Source organism: Oncorhynchus kisutch, linkage group LG28 (genome assembly GCF_002021735.2).
Source record: "Oncorhynchus kisutch isolate 150728-3 linkage group LG28, Okis_V2, whole genome shotgun sequence".
Lineage (NCBI taxonomy): Eukaryota > Metazoa > Chordata > Actinopteri > Salmoniformes > Salmonidae > Oncorhynchus > Oncorhynchus kisutch.
In genome coordinates this window covers 2,867,596-2,894,204 of record NC_034201.2, presented here as the reverse complement: position 1 = coordinate 2,894,204, position 26,609 = coordinate 2,867,596, and the positions used below count along the sequence as shown (strand labels likewise).

General features: G+C 40.9%; 1 protein-coding gene and 1 long non-coding RNA gene across 2 annotated transcripts in view; both read right to left on the bottom strand.

The window, feature by feature from the left end:
* The window catches only part of LOC109872473 (junctional adhesion molecule A), a 32,236-nt gene extending 10,142 nt beyond the window's left edge, over positions 1-22,094 (bottom strand). Inside the window, exons 1-5 of the mRNA XM_020463721.2 lie at positions 22,046-22,094; positions 8,587-8,649; positions 8,288-8,404; positions 7,981-8,121; positions 4,365-4,567 (exon numbers count right to left, since the gene is read on the bottom strand). Coding sequence (XP_020319310.1) covers positions 4,365-4,567; positions 7,981-8,121; positions 8,288-8,404; positions 8,587-8,649; positions 22,046-22,094 — 573 coding nt within the window. The remainder of the gene's footprint in view (positions 1-4,364; positions 4,568-7,980; positions 8,122-8,287; positions 8,405-8,586; positions 8,650-22,045) is intronic.
* A 1,116-nt stretch (positions 22,095-23,210) lies between these two features.
* LOC116358123 (uncharacterized) lies at positions 23,211-25,549 on the bottom strand. The gene is made up of 3 exons (XR_004205990.1): positions 25,218-25,549; positions 24,821-24,992; positions 23,211-24,568 (listed from the first exon to the last, which is right to left on the bottom strand). It is a non-coding gene; the product is annotated as an uncharacterized LOC116358123 (long non-coding RNA).
* Positions 25,550-26,609: the final 1,060 nt, after the last annotated feature.

Below are 26,609 nucleotides of genomic sequence, written 5' to 3'. Positions count from 1 at the left end.
GAACCTGGATCTGAATCCCATTGAGCAGGTCTGGGACCTGCTGGATCAGAAGGTGAGGGCTAAGGCCATTCCCCCCCAGAAATGTCCAGGAACTTGCACGTGCGTTGGTGGAAGAGTGGGGTAACAGCTCACAGCAAGAACTGGCAAATCTGGTGCAGTCCATGAGATACTGAATGACTTACTTTTGATTTTGACCCTTTTGTTCAGGGACACATTATTCCATTTCTGTTAGTCACATGTCTGTGGAACTTGTTCAGTTTGTTTCTGTTGTCTTATATGCATACATAAACGCAGTTGACAGTGAGGACGTTTTTTTGTTGTTGCTGAGTTTAGTAAAACCCAAGATCATATAGAAAGGGCTCAAGAGGAATGATGTTCAGAAAAAGATAACAGCCAAGAGGGGGTACTCCACTGACAAAATTGCAGAGAACAAAAGCCAACAAAATTAATTCTAAGAATTAGGATGTAGAAACTGCCAAAAACAAATCTAGTAGTAAAGCCTAGACATTATGAGTGAGCTGGTTTCCAACAAAACAATGGTGGCTAATGAATTCAACTCATATTTTACCTATGTTGCCAATAAGTTGGTTAGCAACTTACCCACCACTTGTTTGGGAATTAACAACTCAAGAGCTACTACGCTAATCTGGGGTCCAACCCAACTCTTTCTCCTTTAAAAAAAAGTGTTTATGTAGGCAAGGTAGCTAAAATGCTAGTGGAGCTTAACTGCTCCAAAGCCACTGGCTTGGATGCTATACCAGCAAAGTTGTTGAGATGCAGCAGTTCAAATTGCCCCATGTATTACTCACGTAATTAACCTCTTGATCTAGGTACATTCCCAAACAAAAAATGGCCAGTCATTAATTTGCACAAGGACCAACCATGGGCACTACAGGCCAGTCTCCATCCTCACTGTCAAGACCAAAAACTAAGCGTGTGGTCCAAGAGCAGCTCTACTTGTAAATAATCTCATTAATGAATTACAGTCAAGGTTCATAAAATCATACTCTACCGAATCATACTTAAAAATGTCCACATAAGGAAGGACATTGATAATGTTGCAGCTTAACCTCAAGGCTTTTGATACAGTTAATCATAACATCCTACTTGCCAAGTCAGAGGCGCCGGGTTGGGAAGTACCACTCTTGAATGGGTTGTATGTCCTACTTGCTATTGAGGGAACATGTGGTTGAAGTAAATGGTTTGCCCTCCAAGGCTAAACCCATAAGCGGTGGATGGCCATATGGGAGCATGCTAAGGCTTCGGTTATTCCTAACTAGAGGTCGACCGATTAACTTGTTGAGTGTAGGGGGCAGTATTTATATTTTTTGGGATGAAAAACATACCCATTTGAAATTGCCTTGCTCTGCAAGGGCTGCGGCCTTTGTGGAGCGATGGGTAACGCTGCTTCGAGGGTGGCTGTTGTCGATGTGTTCCTGGTTCGACCCCAGGTAGGGGCGAGGAGAGGGACGGAAGCTATACTGTTACACTGGCAATACTAAAGTGCCTATAAGAACATCCAATATACAAATCGTATAGAGAGAAATTGTCCTATAACTACAACTTCTTCCCTGGGAATACTGAAGACTCATGTTAAAAGGAACCACCAGCTTTCATATGTTCTGAGCAAGGAACTTAAACATTAGCTTTTTTACATGGCACATATTGTACTTTTACTTTCTTCAACACTTTTTTGCATTATTTAAACCAAATTGAACAGGTTTCATATTATTGGAGGCTAAATAGATTTTATTGATGTATTATATTAAGTTAAAATAAGTGTTCATTCAGTATTGTTGTAATTGTCATTATTACAAATACATAAACAAATATTTAAACGTCCGATTAATCGGTATCGGCTTTGAAAAATCATAATCGGTCGACCTCTAGCAGTAACAGTCAAAAGTTGACAGCTACTAATTCCAGGGTTTTCCTTTAAATGTTATTATTTTCTACATTGTAGAATAGTGAAGATGTAAAAACTATGAAATAACATGGAATCATGTGGTAAACAAAAGAAGTGCTAAATTAAAATCTTATATTTGAATAATGTCAAAATAACCACCCTTTGCCTTGATGACAACTTTGCACACGCTTGGCATTCTCACAACCAGCTTCATGAGGTAGTCACCTGGAATGCATTTCAATTAACAAGTATGCCTTGTTAATTTCTTTCCTTCTTAATGTGTTTGAGCCAATCAATTGTGTTGTGAAAAAGGCAGAGGTGGTATATAGAAGATAGTCTTTTACCAAATAGGGCTATGTTCATATTATGGCAAGAACAGCTCAAATAAGCAAAGAGAAATGACAGTCCAGCATTACTTTAAGACATGGTCAGTCAATCCGGAAAATTTCAAGTGCAGTCGCTAAAACCAAGCGCTATGATGAAACTGGCTCATGAGGACCGCCACAAGAAAGGAAGACCAAGTTACCTCTGCTGCAGAGGACAAGTTCATTAGAGTTACCAGCCTCAGAAATTGCAGCGCAAATAAAAGCAGAGTTTAAGAAACAGAAACTGCTCACAGGAGAGACTGAATTAGGCCTTCAAATTGCTGCAAAGACATTACTACTAAAAGGACACCAATAAGAAGACTTGTTTGGGCCAAGAAACATAAGTAAAATACATTAGACCAGTGGAAATCTGTCCTTTGGTCTTATGAGTCCAACTGAGATTTTTCGTTCCAAACGTTGTGTCTTTGTGAGACGCAGAGTAGGTGAATGGATGATCTTCGCATATGTGGTTCCCACCGTGAAGCATGGAATAGGTGGTGTGATGTGTGGGGGTGCTTTGCTGGTGACACTAATTTATTTAGAATTCAAGGCACACTTAGCCAGCATGGTTACCACAGCAATACACCATCCCATCTGGTTTGCGCTTAGTGGAACTATCATTAGTTTTTTTTTTTCAACAGGACAACAACCCAACACACCTCCAGGCTGTGTAAGGGCTATTTGACCAAGGATAGTGATGGAGTGCTGCATCAGATGACCTGGCCTCCACAATCAGTCAACCTCAACCCAATTGAGATGGTTTGGGATGGGTTGAACTGCAGAGTTTAGGAAAAGCAGCCAACAAGTCCTCAAAATGTGGGAACTCCTTTAAGACTGTTGGAAAAACATTCCTCATGAAGCTGGTTGAGAGAAATGTCAAGAGTGTGCAAAGCATGGCTACTTAGAATATTTAGATTTGTTTAATACTTTTTTGGTTACTATATCATTCCATGTGTTATTTCATAGTTTGCATCATCACTATTCTACAATGTAGAAAATAGTAAAAATTAAGAAAAACCTGTCTTTTGCAGTTCTCATTGTCAGAGTGGAGAGGTTGTTTGCACAGAGCACAACATATACTACACAAGAGAAAAGTTTTGGTTCATTTCATTTAGGAGTTGTCAATTTAGTCATCGTCTTTTGTTCGGAGCGCTACTGTCAATGTTGAGTAAGGACGCGCACGTATAGAAGTAGGTCTATAGGCTACCTGGCCTGCGGGCAAATGCAGGTATATAAAACGTACCCTGATATTAAGCCAATCAGAAATACTGAACCACCACTAATGACCTGTGTAGCTTCTCAAAGTAATGTTTTCACCTCTAACTGCAAGCAAACAAAGTATGTTATTACATTCAATGAGAATGGATGCTATTGTCAATGTATTTATATATATTTTTTAATCTTTCCAGCTCTCTCCCTTTCAATAACCACTCAGAATGAAGGCTGAAAAAGTAATGAGTGGAGATTATGGTTCATTGCTTAGCTTGCTACATGTCTTGACAAAAGACTACACTATGCATGTGTCCATTTTAATAGAACATCAATACGACAACTGTTAGCCAGTTGGCTTGGGTGCTTGACTGTTAAACAGAACGCTCGGATCAACCCTTAGAGATGGGTGTGGCTAAAGCTTAAGAGGGTGTGAACGATGCTGAATGGTGTATACAAAGGAGAGCTCTCCAGTAGGTACCAAAACATTCAAAAGGTCATGTTGTCAAAAGTGACTTTACAAGTTGATCAACTTTCAAAGCAGAATTACTTTCTCACTGTTCCTCAAATGCAGGCTATGATATACCATTTTGTAGCCCTGTGTGTGTGCTTTTATCCAATGTAAAAAAACACAATTTCAAACACCATTCCATTTTTTGCTCCATTAGATCGAATCAAGGCTGTCGGTCACATATGCCAAACACTCATGAAAGAGGGCCACAATGGATATAAGTAGACTGCTTATCCTCAATAATTCTTAATCAGGTGCATAATTGTGTACGCAAAACGTTTTGTTCCAATGTGCTCCAATGAATATGACCCAGGTTAATGTTGTATAGGCCTAGCAATGAGAGTTGGGGTGAAAAGGACGCAGGAACACTGACCAGGTTGCCATTGACAGTGTTGATCTTGTAGGTGTAGTTCCTGAAGGCAGCGAACTTGCTGGGGTCCTCAGGGAGAGGGTTATTGTCTTTGTACCACTTGTAGGTAGGGGGAGGTGACCCCTGGGCATCATGGCAGGAAAGCAGCGCGCTACGCGCCGTTGTCACAGAGGTTGGGACCCTACACATAGGCATGGATGGAGGCACTGCAGGAAAACGTAATGTGTTACACTGACATCTTATTGTTGCGGTATCCTGAATCAAGTCACACACGATCATAAAATAGTCACATTACAAGGGAGTTTCTATCCTGTCTATAACATTTACAGGCAATATCATTGCTCAAACTCAGATTAACTCCGACGAAGATAATCCCTCAAAGCAGTGTCTAGCACTTATGTAATAATAAATCGGGTAGTTTGGGTCCTGGATGCTGATTGGCTGAAACAGCTGTAGGTACATCAGATAATATACCATGGGTATGACACATAAAACACTTGTTTACTGTTGTATTCATGTTGGTAATCAGTTTAAAGTAGCAATAAGGCACCTCTGGGGTTTTTGGTATATGGCCATAACACATTTAAGGCCTGTTCTCACTTAGTTAACAAATGATACAAGTCAAATCTCAATTTTTAGGGGGTAGATCAGCTTTAATATTGCAGCTTCCATCAATGTAATTGTCTGCATCATTTCGAATCCACTCACATTTTTGGTAAATATTTTTTTTTTTCGGGGGGGAAATGTAACACGGGATTCTTTATTTTTCCTATATTGAAGAATGTACAATGCTCAAACGCATTAAGGAAAGAAATTCCGTAATTAACTATAAGGCGGTGTGCTTGGCACTTGGCATTCTGTCAACCAGCTTCATAAGGAATGCATTTCAATTAATAGGTGTTATTAATTGAAATGCATTCCTTATGAAGCTGGTTGACAGAATGCCAAGTGTGTGCAAAGCTGTCAAGGCAAAGGGTGGCTACTTTAAACAAATGAAAATATTTGAAGTTCAACACTTTGATTCCATGCATTATTTCATAGTTTATGTCTGTATTATTCTACAATGTAGAAAATATAAAAAGAACCCTGGAATGAGGTGGTGTCCAAGCTTTTGACTGGTACTATATAATGTATTGTAAATATTTTCTCCTAACCCCACCACCCCTCCTTGGAGTTAACTAATGGAACACTGAGGCTTCCCCTTCGTTTATACATACGATATACATTTCACAACAGTGATCTTTAGTTTGTATTTAATCCAATCCTTCAGACCAAAAACAACCTAAATATATATTAGACAGTATCAAATTATCTAATGATTGTCTCGCAGTAAAATCTGCAGAGCTGACACGCTGACACGCTCGCTCGCACACATCAAAAAGTTCAAAAAGTTCTGAATCTGGCGTCATCAGTTCATAAAACAAAATATTTTGCAATCTATGTGGCACAGCTGGCAATGTGTCTAAATTAAACTGGTATACTATTAAATCACAATTTTCTTTAGCCAATTTTGGTCTTTTTAATGCAGGGCAGACTGACAAGTTCCTTACTCTTCTCCCCTCTTCCATTTTTGCAGCAATTAGTTGGTTGTAAATTTGGGTAGAGCAGATATTTCCATATTTTTGTTAGCTGCATGTGTGACTTAACTCCACCAGTCCTCTTATATTGTTGACAAAATATTAATTTTATTCCAAAACTAAATATGTTTGTTTTATCCATTAGTATATTGGAGTTTAACCATAATATTTGTTCCATCTTTTCTGGTGGATTAAACTGAAATAGCAACCAACTTTCTGGAGCATGTTTTTTTTATTTAAATTGTGATATTTGAGAATACATTTTTTAATAACCGAAAATGAGGTTGTAATCTGAATAAAAGGGGAAAAAGGCTGTTCTTGAACTTTGGCGAGACATTCTTATTATATAAATAGGCCCGTCCAATTTTGTCTGGCTCGCCATTTCCAAATAATATTTTTCCATAATAAAAAATAAAAAAACAAGTTGCTAGATATAGGCAAGGCCATACGCAAATACTTAAACTGGGATATGACTGAAGAGTTACTCAGGGTCATTTTTCATACAAAATGGACAGGTATTTTCCATTCTATGGTAGCAAGTTCTTATTTATGTTTATGCTAATTTCTATAGTGAGATCATATCCTGAAAGAAATTAAGACCGAGTATGTCCACATCAGTCAGACCATTTTATTGGTAAACTACACAGTAATGTAAGTCAAATTTTTTGTGATCTAATATGTAATGGTACACTTATAATTTTGTTGTAATCCAGAGAGGTTTGAAAAGTATCTAGATCCTCTGAGGCTGTGGAGGGATCCAAATTGTGGATATAAAAGAAAACATGAATCTGCATACAATGACAACTTTGTTTTTAACCCCTGGATTTCTAGACCCTTGAGATTGTTGGATATGATTTTAATAGCTCACATTTCAAATGGTCTTAATACATAGATACAGTGCATTAAGAGAGTATTCAGACCCCTTGACTTTTCCCATGTTATCCTAAAATATATATTTTTTTAATGAAACTCCTCAAACACACAAACCCCATAGTGACAAATCGAAAACCGGTTGAGACATTTTTGCAAGAACCCAATGGTCTGACAGAGCTCCATAATTCCTCTGTGGAGGAGAGACTCTCCCAGAATGACAACTCTCTGCAACACTCCACCAATCAGGCCTTTATGGTAGAGTAGGCAGACGGAAGCCACTTCAGTAAAAAAGGCACGTTAGCCAAAAAGGCCCAGAAATACTCTCAGACCATGATAAACAAGATTATCTGGTCTAATGAAACCAAGCTTGAACTATTTGGACTGGAGGAAACCTGGCACCATCCCTACAGTAAAACATGTTGGTGGCAGCATCATGCTGTGGGGATGCTTTTCAGAGGCAGGGACTGGGAGACTAGGCAGGATCGAGGGAAAGATGAACCGAGAAAAGTACAGAGAGATCCTTGATGAAAACCTGCTCCAAAGCACTCAGTACCTCAGACTGGGGTGAATGTTCCAACAGGATAACAACCCTAAGCTAACAGCCAAGACAACGTAGGGTTTATTATGGGTTATTGTGTGTAGATTGAGAAATGTTTCATCCATTTTAGAATAAGTAATGTAACAAAATGTGGAAAAAGTCAAAGGGTCTGAATACTTTCCAAATGCACTGTACATAAATTTCAGACCATTGTATAAGAGATTATCCAAACTTGAACTATTCCAGGCATTTTTATATAAATTCCAGGCATTTTTATATAAATTCCAGTTGTACTTTATCAAAAGTATTTTAAAAGTCAGCTATGAATACCAGGCCTGGTTTCCCAGATTTCAGTGTTCTATTGTTTATAGTACTTGTCTTATTTTATCTTCCATGTAAAAAAAAACCTGTCTAATCAAGACGAATAATGCATTTTGCTAGCATTTCAGGATCACAACACTGAAGCCTCAAATTTTTTTTAATGGACTGCATCTTTATATGTAACACTTGGGTCCCGTTTCAGTAATAATGAAAATCAGGCCTTCTTATTGAGTATCTGATAGTCTACAATTTGTTATAGGAGTGGTTTAAAAAAAAACATGCTAATAACAGTCCTCTAGATTGTACTTACCTAAAACGGTGAGCTTCACTTTGACCTCCCCAAACTTCTGACTACCAGACACCGCGCAGTAATACTCCCCATTATCTTTCCGCGTCACCTTACTGAACCTCAGCATCCCATCAAACTTAGTGACACGGTCGGCATATGGTGCTGAGAGAGGGAGGAAACATTATACTGGAGGAATTTGAATACAAGAATGGTCTAACCGTTAATGTGGATGAATATACAAGCTAATAATCACAAGCCCTACAAATACAAGAGGCCATACGTAATGCATTTCTTTGGAATCAACAGTCTGAAAAGTTTATGTACTTACTGGTAGGTTTCCCATCAAAAATGACATGAGTTGTAGAACCCTTCATGTCCTTAAACTTCCACTCAACTCTGGCATTTGCACCAAAGTCAGCAGAGTGAGTGCAGTAAAGATCAGCACCTGTAGAGAACAGTCTAATCAGTTTAAACCACAAAGCTGTGGGACAAATACAATAAAACATTTTCAATATATTCTGTATTCCTTCCTTGTAACAGACAAAATGTGACAGTTGAAAGCTTTTGTTTATTTCAGAAAAGCTCAACATGCCAATTGATAGCCAATTTCTATTCTCCAGGACTTACCTTCATTCTCTTTAGCCCTCACATCTGCATTGCTGGTTGTGACTGTGAAGGCGCAGTCTATACCTGGGGAGAGAGCAGTAGAGAGATCAGAGACATTAAAGATGTGAAATTACCTAAGGGATGCATTGCAGCTTTGGAAATCAAACAAAGTGCTCAAGTCCTAACATCACCATCTACAATTAACATAAACACCTGCCGAGATGAATGTTTTGGTTTCCGCTGAACTTTAAAGCCTTTCCATTTTTATCAGGGAGTCATATCAATGACCTGCTCCGCTCTCTTTAAAGCCCTAAGAGCATGCCTGGTGATCTGCCAACCAATGGCCTGAAGCCTACAGGGTGTGGACTAGGTCTTCACGGGTCTGGGGTAGGAAATACTGTAGTTGGTCTAGGACATTTTGCACTAAGGTGAATTCATTGACTTAAGGCCTACCCAACATAGACCTAATTGTTAACCATAGGAGCAACTTAGTTGAGAATATTTGTCACTCTGGTCTAGACAGGTACGGTCTTAGTTGTCCTCGGATCAACTTTTTGGACCCGAGATGAACTTGTGTGGTTTGACTAGACAATCACTGGGGTGTATTCATTAGTTGTAGACCATAGCAAAACATTTCTCATAGTGAAATATTATTTTAGGGAGTGCACACAGCTATTCTGTGTTGAGCAGTTAAGAAACAGTTCCACCTGTTATGCTTCATTTAGAGTTATTCATGCAACTTCAGTTGGGCTATATGTTTAGATGTTTTATACATTTTAAGGGTGCATGATGCAACTAACCATGATTTGGAAAAAGTAGCATGAAAGGCAGCTTTGTTTTTTTGTGCAGGCTGTACACACTTCAGTCTCATTCACAATAACTACAATTTCCCAGCTACATCCCCTTTGTGTGGCTGTAATGCCACCTAAAAAATAAAAATAATCCATGCCTTTTACGTCCAGTGGCCATTGTATAATAATGATTTTAATTCCCTTCTGCTTGCCAAAGCATTGTTCACTCACATGGCTCACCGTGACCGGGTCACAGATATACATCCATTGAAATAGGTCTGAATTTGAAGCTTCCGCTTGGCGTTTCCACTCACTACAAAATATGGTAATGAGGGGAAGCCCAGCGGCGAGAGTAGATGGATTTTATTCTCATCGATTAAACATTTTATCTAAATACAGTTCCCAAAACTAGAATCTTATGAACAGAGTGGACAAAACGTTGTAGACTTTAGCCTTTGCCAAAGTTTGGCAAAAGCAAATTGAGTGATTGCACATGTGCACTTCAGAGTAGGCGTTCCCCAACTGAAATATGCCGATTTATGCTACAAAGGGACCATAGGATCTCGCAAACTCATGCTTGGCTCTGCCCACCTCCTTGCTTATGCTGCCCACTATGACTGATCTGTTCGCAATGGAAATGATAGACTGTTGTCCATCTTGGTTTATTTATAAAAATCTTTGAGGCTACAAGTGAACGCACATCAGGTATACAACTGAGCGCATCCTTATCCAGATCCGAGGTGCATATTGAAGATATTGGAAGAACACATTTTTTTTTCTACCAGCCAGATGAGTAGGGTAACTAACTAACACTTTTGTACATAGTGCTGGTCTGTAATATTGACCTTATTTTAGCGCCCCCAAAACATAATACTTCCAGGTCAACACCATTGTAAAGCACAATTTCTCCCCTTTCAGCAAAATCAACGACGAGCCCTTCAAGATGCCCGTCCCTGCACGATTGAAGGAAATTAGCTCCTTCGGGTCTGTTTTAACATGGCAGGTGGGGAAGTGAAACCAACTGTGTGATCGTGAAAGGTGTGGTGTATATAAAGATATATATATATCTATAGTGGTTTATTTACATTTTAGAGGTGATCAGTATTGACACACTTATATACATGTGTCAATACATACCTATTTGAATCAGGTTTTTAGGGCGGTGCTAAAGTTCAGAAGCAAACAGCAGCTGTCGCGGCTTTTTAAAGTCTTGATGGATTGCAAGTGATGACAAAAAATGAATGCATTCAGTTGTACAATTGACTAGGTATCCCTCTTACAAAAGGGACAAGGTAATATACGAGAGAGAGAGAAGGGCTAACCCTGGTGGAAAGAGGCTATACGGCACAAAATGTACTGCAGAGGGGTCCGTTTTTTTCTCATAATGTCTCAAATTAGGTTATTACTGTGTCAAGCCACGCAGAATCTAAAGTAAATACCCCGGATTTTAACAGTCCCATTATTTTTCATTTCAGCCTCATTTGAATGCTGCAGTTGTGCAAATTTGTAATCGCAGCAAAAGGTTGCGCTACAAAGTATTAACTTAAGGGGGCTGAATAATTTTGCACGCCCAATTTCTCCGTTTTTGATTTGTTAAAAAAGTTTGAAATATCCAATAAATGTCGTTCCACTTCATGATTGTGTCCCACTTCTTGTTGATTCTTCACAAAAAAAAATACAGTTTTATATCTTTATGTTTGAAGCCTGAAATGTGGCAAAATGTCGCAAAGTTCAAGGGGGCCGAATACTTTCGCAAGGCACTGTAGTTGAAGTGTACCTATGATGAAAATTACAAGCCTCATCTTTTTAAGTGGGAGAACTTGCACAATTGGTGGCTGACTAAATACTTTTTTGCCCCACTGTATTTCATGAAATGTTTTTAGAGCACAACTCATGAGCCCACCTCATGCACTGCTCACACCTAATCCAGTCCCCACCTGGAACTGAACAGGGGGAGAGATTCCAAATGAAAACCTCTTAAAAAAAAAAAATAGCTATGATGGCCAAGAAAAGCGACAAAAAGTTAAACCTAAATGTATAGTCAATAACACAATAGAAAGATATGTACAGTGTGTGCAAATGTAAAAGGGGGAGGTAAGGCAATAAAATGGGCACTGGAGTGATAGTTGTGCAAGTAAAGTAACTGGGGTGCAAAAGCGCCCCCCCCCCCCAAACAAAATACACAATATGGGGATGAGGTTCTTGGATGGACTATTTACAGTACAGTGATCGGTAAGCTGCTCTGACAGCTAATGCTTAAAATTAGAGGGGGAGATATAAGACTCCAGCTTCAGTGATTTTTGCAATTCATTCCAGTCATTGGCAGCAGAAAACTGGAAGGAAAGGCAGCCAAAAAGGTGGTGTTGGCTTTGGGGAAGACCAGTGAGGTATACCTGCTGGAATGCGTGCTACAGGTGGGTGTTGCTATGGTGACCAGTGAGCTGAGGTAAGGCGGTGTTTTACCTAGCAAAGACTTAGACGACCTGTAGCCAGTGGGTTTGGCGACAGATATCTAGCAAGGGCCAGCCAACGAAAGCAAACAGGTCAGCGGTGGGTAGTATAGGACTTCGGTGAGAAAACAGATGGCACTGTGATAGACTGCATCCAGTTTGCTGAGTAGAGTGTTGGAGGCTATTTTATGTAGGATAGTCAGTTTTATGAGGGTGTTTGGCAGCATGAGTGAAGGAGGCTGTTGTGAAATAGGAAGCCAATTCTAGATTGGAGATGCTTAATGTGAGTCTGGAAGAAGGGTTTAACCAGACACCTAGGTATTTGTAGATGTCCACATATTAAGTCAGAACCATCCAGAGTAGTGATGCTAGTCGGCCAGGCACTGCCAACAATTGGTTGAAGAATGCATTTAGTTTTACTAGCATTTAAAAGCAGTTGGAGGCCACGGAACAAGTAATGTATGGCATTGAAGCTTGAGATTTGTTAACATTGTCCAAAGAAGGGCCAGATGTTTACAGAAGGGTGTCATCTGTGTTAAAGGTGGCTCAGAGAATCACCAACAGCAAGAGACATCAATTGATATATACATTAAAGAGTCAGCCTGAGAATTAAACCCTTTGGCACCCACATAGAGACTGCCAGAGGTCTGGACAACAGGCCCTCCGATTTGACACACTGAACTCCAGCTGAGAAGTAGTATGTGAACCAGGTGAGACAGTAATTAGAGAAACCAAGGCTGTTGTGTATGCCGATAAGTATGTGGGGATTGACAGAGTCGAAAGCCTTGACCAGGTCGATGATGGCAGCTGCACAGTATTGTCTCTCATCAATGGGGGTTATGAGATCGTTTAGGAACTTGAGGGCGGATGAGGTGTACCCATGACCAGCTGGGAAGATTGCATAGTGGAGAAGGTACGATCGGATTCAAAATGGTCGGTGATCTTTTTGTTAACTTGGCTAGGTCTTGAAAAGTTTGGGTCTAGAGTGTCTCCCCCTTTCAAGAGGGGGATGACCGCAGCAGCTTTCCAATCTTTGGGGATCTCAGATGATATGAAAGAGGTTGAACAGGCTAGTAATAGGGGTAGCAACAATTTCAGCTGATAATTTTAAAAAGACAGGGTCCAGATTGTTTAGCCCAGTTGATTTGTAGGGATCCAGATTTTGCAGCTTTCAGAACATCAGCTGTCTGGATTTGGGTGAAGGAGAAGAAGCGGGGGGCTTGGGCAAGTTTCCGCGGGGGGGGTGCAGAGTTGTTGGCCAGGGTTGAGGTAGCCAGGTGGAAAGCATAGCCAGCCGTAGAGAAATGCTTACTGAAATTCTTGATTATAAAATCGGTGGTGACAGTGTTTCCTAGCCTCAGTGCAGTGGGCAGCTGGGAGGAGGTGCTCTTATTCTCCATGGACTTTAGTGTCCCAAATGTTTTTGGAATTAGTGCTACAGCGTGCACATTTGTTTGAAAAAGCTAGCCTTTGCTTTCCTAACTGACTGAGTATATTGGTTCCTGACTTCCCTGAAAAGTTGAATACCACAGGGTTTATTCAAGGCTAATGCAGTACACCACATGATGTTTTTGTGCTGGTCAAGGACAGTCAAGTCTGGGATAAACCAAGGGCTATATCTGTTCTTAGTTCTACGTTTTTTGAATGGGGCATGCTTATTTAAGACGTTGCTCTTTAAAAGTGCCTTCCTCAACCAGGCATCCCCTACTGACGGGATGAGGCCAATATCCTTCCAGGATACCCAGGCCAGGTCGATTAGAAAGGCCTGCTTGCAGAAGTGTTTTAGGGAACGTTTGACAGTGATGAGGGGTGGTCGTTTGATTGCAGACCCATTACAGAAGCAGGAAATGAGTCAGTGATCGCTTAGATCCTGGTTGAAGACAGCAGAGATGTATTTAGAGGGCAAGTTGATCAGGACGATATCTATGGAGGGTGCCCATGGTTACAGATTTGGGGTTGTACCTGGTAGGTTCCTTGATAATGTGTGAGAGATTTAGGGCATCTAGCTTAGATTGTAGGATGCCGGGGTGTTAAGCATATCCCAGTTTAGGTCACCTAACAGTAGGAACTCTGACGGTAGATGGGGGGGGGGGGGGGCAATCAAATCACATATGGTGTCCAGGGCACAGCTGGAGGCTGAGGGTCAAAAACAAGCGGCAACGGTGAGAGACTTGTTTCTTTAAAGGTAGAAGATCGAATTGTTTGGGCACAGACGTGGATATTATGACCGAACATCTCTGCAGTAGCCATCTATTTTACGCAAATGGCTGGGTAAAATAGCTAAAAGGCTATAAACTAACATTAACTGTAAAGCTATCAGTCACTCGTGGAAACACTTACAACTGCAATTATGTTATGTTAACTTTAATGTATTTTACCTCAGACGACCTGTTAGTAAGGTTGCTAGCTAGCACTCCTAGCAGCTCATGCTAACTAAAATCATCAAAAAGTCCTCACTGTCAACCGAGTTCATTTTCAGCAAACTTACATTGTGTAAATATTTGTATGAATATAACAAGATCCAACAGACAAACTGAACTAGTTCCACAGACATGTGACGAACCGAAATGGAATGATGTGTCCATGAACAAAGACAGGTCAAAAATCTAAATTAAGACAGTATGGTGTGGCCACCAGCTGCATTAAGTACTGCCGTGCATCTCCTCATGGACAACACCAGATTTTCCAGTTCTTGCTGTGAGAGGTTACCCCACTCTTCCACCAAGGCACCTGCAAGTTCCCGGACATTTCTGGGGGGGGGGGGGGGGCTGCATGGCCCTAGCTCTCCGATCCAACAGGTCCCAGACCTGAGATCCGTTTTTGTCGCTGGCCATTGCAGATCACCGACATTCCTGTCTTGCAGGAAAACACACACAGAATGAGCAGTATGGCTGGCGGCATTGTCATGCTGGAGGGTTATGTCAGGATGAGCCCGCAGGAAGGGTACCATATGAGGGAGGAGAATTTCTTGCCTGTAACGCACAGCGTTGAGATTGTCTGCAATGACAACAAGCTCAGTCCAATGACGATGTGACACACCGCCCCAGACCATGACGGACCCTCCACCTCGATAACACTCATACCTTCGACGATAAACACAAATCCAACTATCACCCCTGGTGAGACAAAACCGACTCATTAGTGAAGAGCACTTTTTGCCAATCCTGTCTGGTCCAGCGACAGTGGGTTTGTGCCCATAGGCGACGTTGTTGCCGGTGATGTCTGGTGAGGACCTGCCTTACAACAGGTCTACAAGCCCTCAGTCCAGCCTCAGCCTATTGCAGACAGTCTGACCACTGATGGCTGGATTGTGCGTTCCTGGTGTAACTTTACACATTCTACAGTCACAAGACGACTTCAGATGGGCCTATGGCATGTCAATGGCATGTCATCTACCGTTTAGATGGGTTAAATGAAAACTGAAATCCTGGACAAGTAAACAGAATAATGTTCCATACTGTGATGTTTTATGATGTTAACATTGATCCTGGTAGGTTAGCTACCTGCAGATTCATGCAGTGTAGTAATGTAATGAGTTGGGATTATGGGTAATCGTTTAGCTAGCTACATGTCTTAAAAAGACTCCATTATGAAAGTAACCATTTCTGGTGCATTCGTAAATTCAGTCTGGCCATCTACTCCGATTTCATATCACTTGTCAGTGTGCCAGAGCGCAGAATAACTGATGAATTTACGAACGCTCAACACAGGTTGAATATGGCTGGTGTCAGTAAACGTCGGCAAAAAAGAAATAATTGTTGCCAGCAGCAGTTAGTCACCAACACTCTGGATAACATGAAAACAGCCTAACCAGAACTGCTAGGGCAAGTAATGTTCAGTGAGCTGTTCTCTCATTTGTCTGGAAGTAGCTAGCAAGTTAGCTTGACTGCTGTTAGTGCAGAACGCTTGGATCAACCCTAAACTAGATGGGCGGGGCTAAAGCATAAGAGGGTGTGAACAATACTGAATGGAAGTAGACAAAGGGCTCTCCAGTAGTAGTACCAAAATATTCAAAGGCTATTTTCTCAAAAGTGAGTTAAGTTTATAAACTTTTCAAAGCAGAATAACTTTCCCATTGTTCCTCCAATGTAGTGCATGATACCATTTTTGCAGCTCCAAGTTTACTTTTATCCAATGTTAAAAAAGGTTGCTACATAAGACCATTTTGAGCCGGTCAGTCACATTACTAGACATCTTTGAAAAAAGTTGAGTAGAGCTTTTTTTTCCTCTCAAAAAGCAGGGGTATTTTATTTTGAGACTAGCATGAATAAGCTTAGTTAGTGATGATCTTAAGGGCCAAGAAATGGTCAACCTCCTGGCGCTGTAGCGCAGTGTGGTTATACTACACGCCCCTATCCACAACACTGGGTGGACCATTTCAGATTGTCAGTGATGTATACACCGTGGGAACTTTAAGCTCTTCACCTTCTCTACTGCAGTCCCATCAATGTGTATAGGGGCTTGCTCCCTCTTCAGGCTCCTGAAGTCCACGATCAGCTCCTTTGTTTTGTTGACATTGAGGGAGAGGTTATTTATTCTCCTGGCACCATTCTGCAAAGGCCCTCACCTCCTCCCTTTAGGCCATCTAGTCATTGTTGTAGTCAGGCCTACTACTGTTGTGTCATCCCCAAACTTAAATTATTGAGTTGGAGGCATGCGTGGCCACACAGTCATGGGTGAACATGGAGTACAGGAGGGGGCTGAGCAAACACCCTTATAGGGCCCCTGTGTTGAGGATCAGCAGGGCAGAGGTTGTGTGCAGTGCGATGGCATCCTTTTTGGATCTATTTGGGCGGTACGCAAATTGAAGTGGGTCTAGGGTGTCAGGTAAGGCGATATGATCCTTGACTAGTCTCAAAGCATTTCATGATGACAGAAGTGAGTTCTACAAGGCGATAGTCATTTAGTTCAGTTACCTTTGCTTTATTGGGTACAGGAACAATGGTGGACATATTGAAGCAAGAGGGAGAGCAGACTGGTCTGCGCATGTTCTTAGGATGTGGCTAGGGATGCCATCTGAGCTAGCAGCCTTGCGAGGGTTAACACGCTTACGACCACGGAGAAGAGCCCACAGACCTTGGGATCAGGGCGAGGTGGCAGCACTTAACCTCAACGCGGGCGAAGAAAGTGTTTAGCTTGTCCAGGAGCAAGACTGTCCACCACGTGATTGTTTTTCCCTTTGTAATCCCGCGACTGTCTGTAGACCCTGCCACATACATCATGTTTGAGGCATTGAATTGCGACTCCACTTTCTCTGTGACATTGATTGCTTTACGCAGGGAACTACACGGTTTGTATTTTGACCATATTCCAAATCACCTTGCAGTGGTACATTTTTTTAATATATATTTAACCTTTAATGTGGTGGTTTGCGCTTTAAGTTGAGCAAACACAGTCATCTATCCTCAGATTTTAGTTTGGGTAGGTTTTAGTCAGTGTGAACGACATCCCCTATACACTTCCTGATGAACTCAGTCATCGTGTATACGTCAATGTTATTCTCCGAGGCTAACTGGAACATATCCCAGTCCGAGTGATCAAAACAATCTTGAAGCATGGATTCCGATTGGTCAGACCAGCATTGAAAATACCTTAGCATGGCTACTTCTTTTTGAGTTTGAGCCTATAGGAAGGAAGGAGCCGAATGGAGTCATGATCTGATTTGCCCAAACGGAGTGGAGGAGAGGGCCTTGTAGCCATGCCAGAAGGGAGAGTAACAATGGTCTTGAGTTGAAGTGTGAGTACTACAGGCAAATGTGTTGATAGAACTTCATTAGCATTTTCCTCAAATTTGCATTGTTAAAATCCCCAGCTACAATAAATGCAGCATCAGGATAGTGGGGCAAAAAATTATTTAGTCAGCCACCAATTGTGCAAGTTCTCCCACTTAAAAAGATGAGGCCTGTAATTTTCATCATAGGTACACTTCAACTATGACAGACAAAATAAGAAAAAATATCCAGAAAATCACATTGTAGGATTTAATGAATTTATTTGCAAATTATGGTGGAAAATAAGTATTTGGTCACCTACAAACAAGCAAGATTTCTGGTTCTCACAGACCTGTAATTAAGAGACCTTTAATTAAGAGGCTCCTCTGTGCTCCACTCGTTACCTGTATTAATGGCACCTGTTTGAACTTGTTATCAGTATAAAAGACACCTATCCACAACCTCAAACAGTCACATTCCAAACTCCACTACAGCCAAGACCAAAAGGCTGTCAAAGGACACCAGAAACAAAATTGTAGGCCTGCACCAGGCTGGGAAGACTGAATCTGCAATAGGTAAGTAGCTTGGTTTGAAAAAAAATCAACTGTGGGAGCAATTATTAGGAAATGGAAGAGATACAAGACCACTGATAATCTCCCTCGATCTGGGGCTCCAAGCAAGATCTCACCCCGTGGGGTAAAAATGATCACAAGAATGGTGAGCAAAATTCCGAGAACCACAGGAGACCTAGTGAATGACCTGCAGAGAGCTGGGACCAAAGTAACAAAGCCTACCATCAGTAACACACTATGCCGCCAGGGACACAAATCCGGCAGTGCCAGACGTGTCCCCCTGCTTAAGCCAGTACATGTCCAGGCCTGTCTGAAGTTTGCTAGAGAGCATTTGGATGATCCAGAAGAAGATTGGGAGAATGTCATATGCCCCTGGCAGCGACTATAACAAAATAATTATCTTGGGAGATAATACGTCGATATTCTAGGTAAGGTAAACAAATGCACTTGAGTTCCGAAACATTATCACACCATGAGTAGTTAATCATGAAACATACACCACTGCCTTTCTTCTTCCCAGAGAATTCTTTATTCCTGTCTGCGCAATGTACTGAACCCAGCTGGCTGTACAGATGGTGAAAGTATATCCAGAGAGCCATGATTCTGTGAAACAGTATGTTACAGTCCCTGATGTCTCTCTGGAAGGAGATCCTTGCCCTGAGCTCATCTACTTCATTGTCCAGGGACTGAACATTAGCAAGTAATATACTCTGACTTGAAGTCCACTACAAATACAAAAATAAACATTCTGGACTAACGTTTAAAAAAAATTAAACTGCAAAATTGCTTAGGAGCTAGAAGCACAGCTTCCATGTCTGTCGGCGCCATCTTGAGGGAATGTCTGCATGGTCAATGCAGCACAAGCAACAATGACGACAACTATGCCGTTTTCACATTGCTTCTTAATATAAACCCACTAGCATTTTATAATTACACTATTAGTTTGTTTCTTACTTCTGCAAACTAGCTTGTCTTTTCTTAGCAAGTTGGGCCTAAATTGTGTTAGCGGCTAATGCTTGTCACTAGTTAGCCAACTAATAAATGTATTGAGTTTGTGCGAACGTAATTAGCTATACAGCCTGATAATACCAGTGATGGTGTAGACCTAAATCAGAACGATGTTTGTGCTTCTAAATCAAAGAGTAATACGCAAAGCATGAATGTTCGCAACATGAATAAAATTTCTGCTACATGAAGTAGCAAAGAAAAAACAAAATATAGCCAAAGATAACAAGGTCCCATAAGAAACATTTATCCACACTTTGGTTCCTACACAGTCACAATAACTCCTCCCTGGCCTTTATTCGTTGTCATGTCAAACACAATTCAAAGTACCCACTATTATATTTTAACTATGGAATTAGAATATTGATTCCATTTCCATGACTCCAACAGTACACCCAAGTGTTTTGCTCTAAAATCGCAACTAAAATCACAATTGCAACATTTGGTTAAAAAATAAGGCCTAGATTGTTTGCCCAGATCGTGCAGCCCCACATGGCAGTGTGGAAACGACCTCAACAGAGCAGGAAATGCAGAAATTGATAAATTGTTTTTGGTTGTAGATGAATTGAACATAAACTGGGTGGTTCGAGCCGACTGCCGTGATATCAGACCACAGGTATGACAAAACATGCATTTTTACTGCTCTAATCACGTTGGTAGACAGTTACTAATAGCAATAAGGCACCTCGTGGGTTTGTGGTATATGGCAAATATACCACAGCTAAGGGCTGTATCCAGGCACTTCGCGTTGTATCCAGGCACTCCGCGTTGTGTAAGAACAGCCCTTAGCCGTGATATATTGGCAATAGAATGGAGAAAGTACCATTGAAATCACTTGTATGTGTTGCCAACCTAGGGTGACGCAAAACTTTTATTCAAAAACAGTCATACCATCAAAAATGTGAAAATTACCATATGATATTTTGGCCATATTGCCCAGCCCTAATTCGCTGTAATATTGGTATGGGAATAATAATGCATTTGATTTTTTGAAGTGGTTTCTTGCATCAAACATTTTCAGCCACCTCCTTGTCTGAAGGACAAGTGGATAAACAGGTTAATGCCAAGCCCTGCATGGTTTTTTTTGTTTTTTTATAGACTCATGGAATGTAGGCCTACATTGACCACACAATGGCTGCTACTGTAGGCTGAATGATAGCTATTTACATGTTAAAATGTTACAGGATGCATTTTCTCCATTGTTTGATGGTAGGCCTCCATTATGATCAAATAGCCACAGTGGCCTACTTGATCACTGTCTGAAACTTAAAAAGTGAGTACAGCCTGTGTTCACAGTAAACGCGCACTGGAAGTTGCACAGAACTCACAACATTCAAGTTTGCGCCCAGCAAACCTGAAATTTGCTCAGTGGCAAAAAACAGAGGGAACATTGGTATGGGCCTCATCAGGTACATGGAGGACAGGATAGCTTAGCTCAGTTCTACACACTACTGCATCTGCAAAGTTGTATTAAAGAGGATATTTTATGTCCAGGGTACAGCTTGTACAGTAAAGCTCCCACTGCGCTGCTCAGTTAAAAAGCAATCTCAACATCTATCAATCTCAATTCATCAGCTTTTTATCTGAAGGTATCAGTGGTGACTGTGTGAACCGAGTTTGGTTTGCCCATTTAGATAAATGATTTGTCCAGATAAAAGCATGGGAACTAAGTCTACAGTGTGTAAAATGAAACCAGAGAATTCTCTCTTGTTTGCTTGTCGTGTGAGTTTCGAAGGTGGGGAGGAAGAGCTAGGGTTTCCAAGGTAAAGCAATAACCACATAACAGGTGTAAAGTATAGGTCCCCTTGCACAGATTTTAGGAATGTTTAAAGGCCTTCTGGACCAATATTTCATTCAACTCTTGAAACTAAGCTAATAGTCCTGAGGGCTGGTTTATTTGAAGCCAGTGTTGCACTGTCCTTTTATACAATCTAAAGAGAAGACAGTATTACTTTATTGATCCCAATGTGTTAAATTATTTTATCATCTCCAACACCTAATTAAAGAGATGAATGCACCTGCACCATGGTAGCCATACTTAAAATGGGTAAGAATTATTGTGTCCACAACTCTGAAAAAGTAATCTTCCATTCATTACTCAATGGTTATGACAGGAAAGTAAACAATTCAGCTGCAGATTAATAAAAAAAAAAATTAAAAACTTGCCTGGGAACCAAAAAAAAAGTGTCTTCGGATATTATTATTATTATTTTTTTAAATAGTTCCCTCACAGGTACTCAACAAGCCATAATGTTGAATACCGGAATACTTTCCTGTGGATAGAGTCTCACATTCCTACCGTCAGAATGACCAACAGCGGTAACAACCAGTAGAACATGTTTAAATGTCATTTTATTCAACATGCTGATTTGATGTATTTAGGATCCCCATTAGCGACAGCTAATCTTACTGGGGTCCGACAACGGAAGACAGTACAGGCAAAAAGGTAGAGAGGAAACTTTTCTGATCCAAAATACATTTTTGCCTGAGGTAGAATTCAATGCAATGGGAGTTTTCGATTCCAGGCAATCGAAAACCCCACGGAGAGAAGGATTTTCAGCGCCCAAAGTTGGCTTCGTGTGAACTACACTTCCTACACAGCTTTTTTTTGTTTTTGTTTACACAAATGTGTTCTAATCAAGCTAGAGAGCTAACGTTAATTAGCCCAGATAGCAGCATTCATCTTCCCTCAGTATTCTGTAAACAAGCGCTGTAACATTGAGAAAAGTCCATGTCGGAACACTAACCCTATAAAAGAAAAAAGCTATCAATAAGCTATTTGTTATTTATTACTAATATGAAAAGGTCCTTATGCTACCAAAAAACGTAGTTGTAGTTTGGTAATAGTTTTACATGAGTTATAATCAAGTTTGTCTTTCCAATACAATATACCGATTGAAACGTAATCGAAGACCAGAAGAGGAGTTTTGATCGACAGAAGGAGCACTCACCTGTTGCATGAAGGAAGAGAAACACCGATACCAAGCCGCTGACAAACATATCGGCTCTCGACAAATTAAGCCTTATTTGTTTTCAAAACTGGTGAAGTGTCCAATTTCGACAGTCACTTTCAAATCAAAACTTTTCGATTAATCCAAAATTCTAAGTATGGTTAAGTAATTGTTGAATCTGTGGCCCACTCTGATTGAAATATAATTTCGAAGAACAAAGAACCTACGCCCTACCGAAGGCACCTGTAGAACAGTATGACGATTCTTCTTTTAACTGCACCTGTAGAAAGGAATGATTCTTCTTCTTTTAACTTTTGTGGCAGACTACACCTATTGGTGTATTGCTGCCACCTATTGTACGGGGTATTGAAACAAAAAAAATATTCCATTGCGAGACATAATACAAAATACAAAAATAATCCACTTCTTCAGTGATAATAAGGCTCAGGGGCCTGTGTGGACTGGAACATTCAACTGGATTCCTTATTTAGCCTCGCTGTAAATTCCCTGACTCCCAAAAAATGTTCAGCAACACTCACAATGATGCCTTTTTTTCTCAGATATCTTCTTTGTTTGTGCTGTGCAGTTTATAACCAATGCAATAAACAAGTCCACATTTTTTAACATGCAACATGTCAGGATCCATTTGGTGAGCAACATTTACTGATAGATGTCTCTAATCCAATACCATGGTTTCTTCAAAATGACTCCCTTCTTCGACTCTTCTCACGGCCTCCGGATAGGAAACATGCTGGACAGCCCTTATTCTTGACACCTCGGTCTCCTTCACCTCCTTCAACAGGGCACTTCATGAATTCTGGTGCATGCTCGCCACCATAATTGCAGCATGTCTACATACACTTGACACATGTCCCAATAGTTTACATTATCATACTGCAAGGGTTTGGGCACAAAGGCTCTTACAGGATATCTCACATCACCCAAATGTACGTATGACGGGAAAGACTCTTCTTCAAATAACAAAATAAAGGATGACCATACGGGTCAGTCGGTGTGCACCTGTAACGGATGTGAAACTGCTAGCTAGTCAGCGGTGGTGCGCGCTAAATAACGTTTCAATCGGTGACGTCACTTGCTCTGAGACCTTGAAGTAGTGGTTCCCCTTGCTCTGCAAGGGCCACGGCTTTTGTGGAGTGATGGGTAACGATGCTTCGTGGGTGACTGTTGTTGATGTGTTCAGAAGGTCCCTGGTTCGCGCCCGGGTATGGGCGAGGGGACCGTCTAAAGTTATCCTGTTACACACTGCCTCTACTTCTTCAGTTGTATCCTCTGCACTCACTTCTAGCTCCACTCCAGAGATAAATAACCCCCTTGATAGGCATCCTGCTTTGCAGATCCACATACGACAAATTCCAATCCGATATCTTTTTCAGGTGCACAGGCTCTCACAGAATAGCAAATAAAACTTAACCCAAAGATTATGGATATACTGACAAGATTACATGTCTCTCCGCCCTAACAATGGGAGTAGTTGTCCACAAAGCCGCACAGTGGGCTCCCACCTATAGCTCCCACCTATCCTTTCTTTGGATTGGAGGATACATCTCATTATTGTAATCCTTTTTAAAATATTGACATCAACTGCCTGTATTCAATGGATAGAGATACTATACTACTAACCTCATGCAATGAATATGCATAACCATCTCGAGACAACTCCGATATAAAGTGTTTTTTCTCAAAGTTGCTGGGATGTCACATGTCCTACTTATATCAGTAAGCTCCTAACAATTTAAGCATAACGAAACTTCTATTCGATAAAAACAAACCTCACGTAGCAAATAAGTTATTCATTTTTTGTTGTTGACCAAATTCGCCACCCTCTCATTGACCTCCATACAAACACTCCTTGCTTGGGGGGCAAAATAGCGGAAAAACGCCAATTTGGGACTCTTTCTTCCTTGCCTGACCTGACTTTATCAGGAAGAAACTGTCAAAACTCAACGAGACAGACAGGGTATTTCCAATCTCGCCATTGCCACTGGGTCTACGTCTCACCAAACGACAAGCGTCACAAACACTGTGACGTATCTCCATGAGGTGGTTTGATTAATCCCGCCCGGGCGCCCGTGGAGACTTGTTTTGCATTGGCTGAAAGTTGATTGCATTCGATGTTGAACTGGGCCGCCTCCCGGTCGTGAGCCAGCTGCCCCGTTCAAAGCCCACGGCGAAGTCTGCTCAAAACAAAAGTGACGCAATTAAGCAAGTGTAGTAATCACTAGGATTGTTTCCCATTCAAAAGGGATTGCTTTTGATAAAAACGCTTTATCTGCCCTTCCAAATGAAAACTAATTAGACAATTCTAACGTTTATTTAACGAAAAATAGATGTATGTTTCTGGACGATGCATCATGCTGCCTTGTTGACAATATGACCGAGTGGTGCAGATTACTGTTCGATTTGAGAAGGGCGTGCATCCCTCCCTGCTTTCGCCCAATGATGTTACATCATGCCTGGTGGCCCGCTGCTCAGCATAATCAAATCCGCCCAGCATAAAGCCGTCTATTTGAATAAGCAGTTGAACTTGTTTAGAGTATTTACAGTATATTCTTTATACATACAGTCTTTGAAGTATAGCCTATGTGGTATAAAAAAAATAAACAAAGTGTTGAATTGTGCAATAATTTGTGTTTTTTTTCTACCTAATGTTATTTTTAGTATTACATATATTGGTTACTGCATTGTTGGGTTTAAAGCTAGCAAGAAAGGCATTTCACTGTACTTGTGTACGTGACATTAAAAGTTGAAACTTACAATCATTGGTGTCTACGCAATCAGCCCAGTCGGCAATTCACTTGTCTTCATCCTCCTATCAGGCTGCAAACTCAATTTAATGAAAAGGTCAAGCAGTCGAGCAGTGAATTTCAAACACAGATTCAACCGCAAAGACCAGGGACATTTTCCAATGCCTCGCAAAGAAGGGCACCTATTGGTAGAAAAAAGCAGACATTGAAAATCCCTTTGAGGATGGTGAAGTTATAAATTGCACCGAGTCACTACAAAGTTACAGGCATCCTTCCTAAATCAGTTGCCGGAGGAGAAGGAAACCGCTCAGGGATTTCACCATGAGGCCAATGGTGACTTTAAAACAGTTAGAGTTTAATGGCTGGGATAGGAGAAAACTGAGTTTAGAGATTGTTTTAATACTCACATGTACAGGGTTTCAGGTGTGATTAAAGGGTACAGTGAAAATCTTAGGCTCTGAGCTACAACATGCACGACTTAAGTGAAATAAAGTAATGAAAATGGTAATTTAAAAAAAGGTAACGTAGCCACTATCGTGCCTTCTTCACCATGGTGTCTGTGTAGTTATACCATTTCAGCAGAGGAATTTGAATATATTGACCGTCCCCACGGCATCCCCGTTGATAAGGATGGGGGCGTGTCCAGCCTGGTTCCTCCCGAAGTCCACAATCATCTTTGTTTTTCTAACGTTGAGGGAGAGGTTGTTTACCTGGCACCACGCCATCCGAGTTCCTACCTCCTAACTGTATGCTGTCTCGTCCTTGTCGGTAATCAGGCCTACTACTGTCGTGTTGTCAGAGAACTTGATGATGGAGTTTGAAATGTGAGGTCATGCAGTCGTGGTATGAAAGGGAATACGGGAGGGAACTGAGGATGCACCGTTGTGAGGGCCCTGTGCTGAGAATCAGTGTCGAGGAGGTAATGTTTCCTACGTTCACCACCCAGGGCGGTGAGTTTTATAATGAGCTTATAGGGCACAATGGCGAACCTTGGGGCTAGTAAATATCCTACTGCAAATTTGTTTTGAGTACCTTCCTTGTAATTATATTTCTGCTAAATGTATTTTATTTTATTCCATTGAGCTTTTAAAAAAAAGAAGTTTTTCCTTACTCTTATTCTTTTTATTGTCGCATCATGGTGATACTGATTGTTTGTCGGCACTGGCGGTTTGTTTGCATAGCAGGTTAGGAGAATTAACGTGGCATGTTAGGATAATTAACATAGCAGGTTAGGAGAACTAACGTGGCAGATGAGGATAATTAACGTAACAGGTTAGGAGAATGAGATTATTAAGGTTAGGAAAAGGCTTAGCTGAAATTCTATAATTGTCAACTGGTATCCCCGACACGACAACTAGATGGAGCTGTACTGGTAGCCACAACCATACAAACCATCAGTCTGGACAAACCATCAGTATCATAACACCTGCAAGTATTTAATTGTACTGTGTACCATGTGTATTCTGCATATGACAAATAAACTTGACTGACTTGAAAGTAATAAGGGCGGCAGGTAGCCTAACAGATTTTTGGGTCAGTAACCGAAATGTCACTAGTTTGAATCCCAGAGCTGATAAAGTGAAAAATCTGTCCATGTACCCTTGAGAGCAAGGCATTTAACCCTAATTGCTCCATGGTTGGCGTTGATAATTGCACACTCTGACTGTGAACCCACTCTCAGCATGGAATGGGATATGAAAGAAAAAAAAACATTTCCAATTCACAAGTGTATAATACATACTTCTACATGTGTGAAATAGGACAAATACAAGCACACCCACATAATTATAAATCTCACT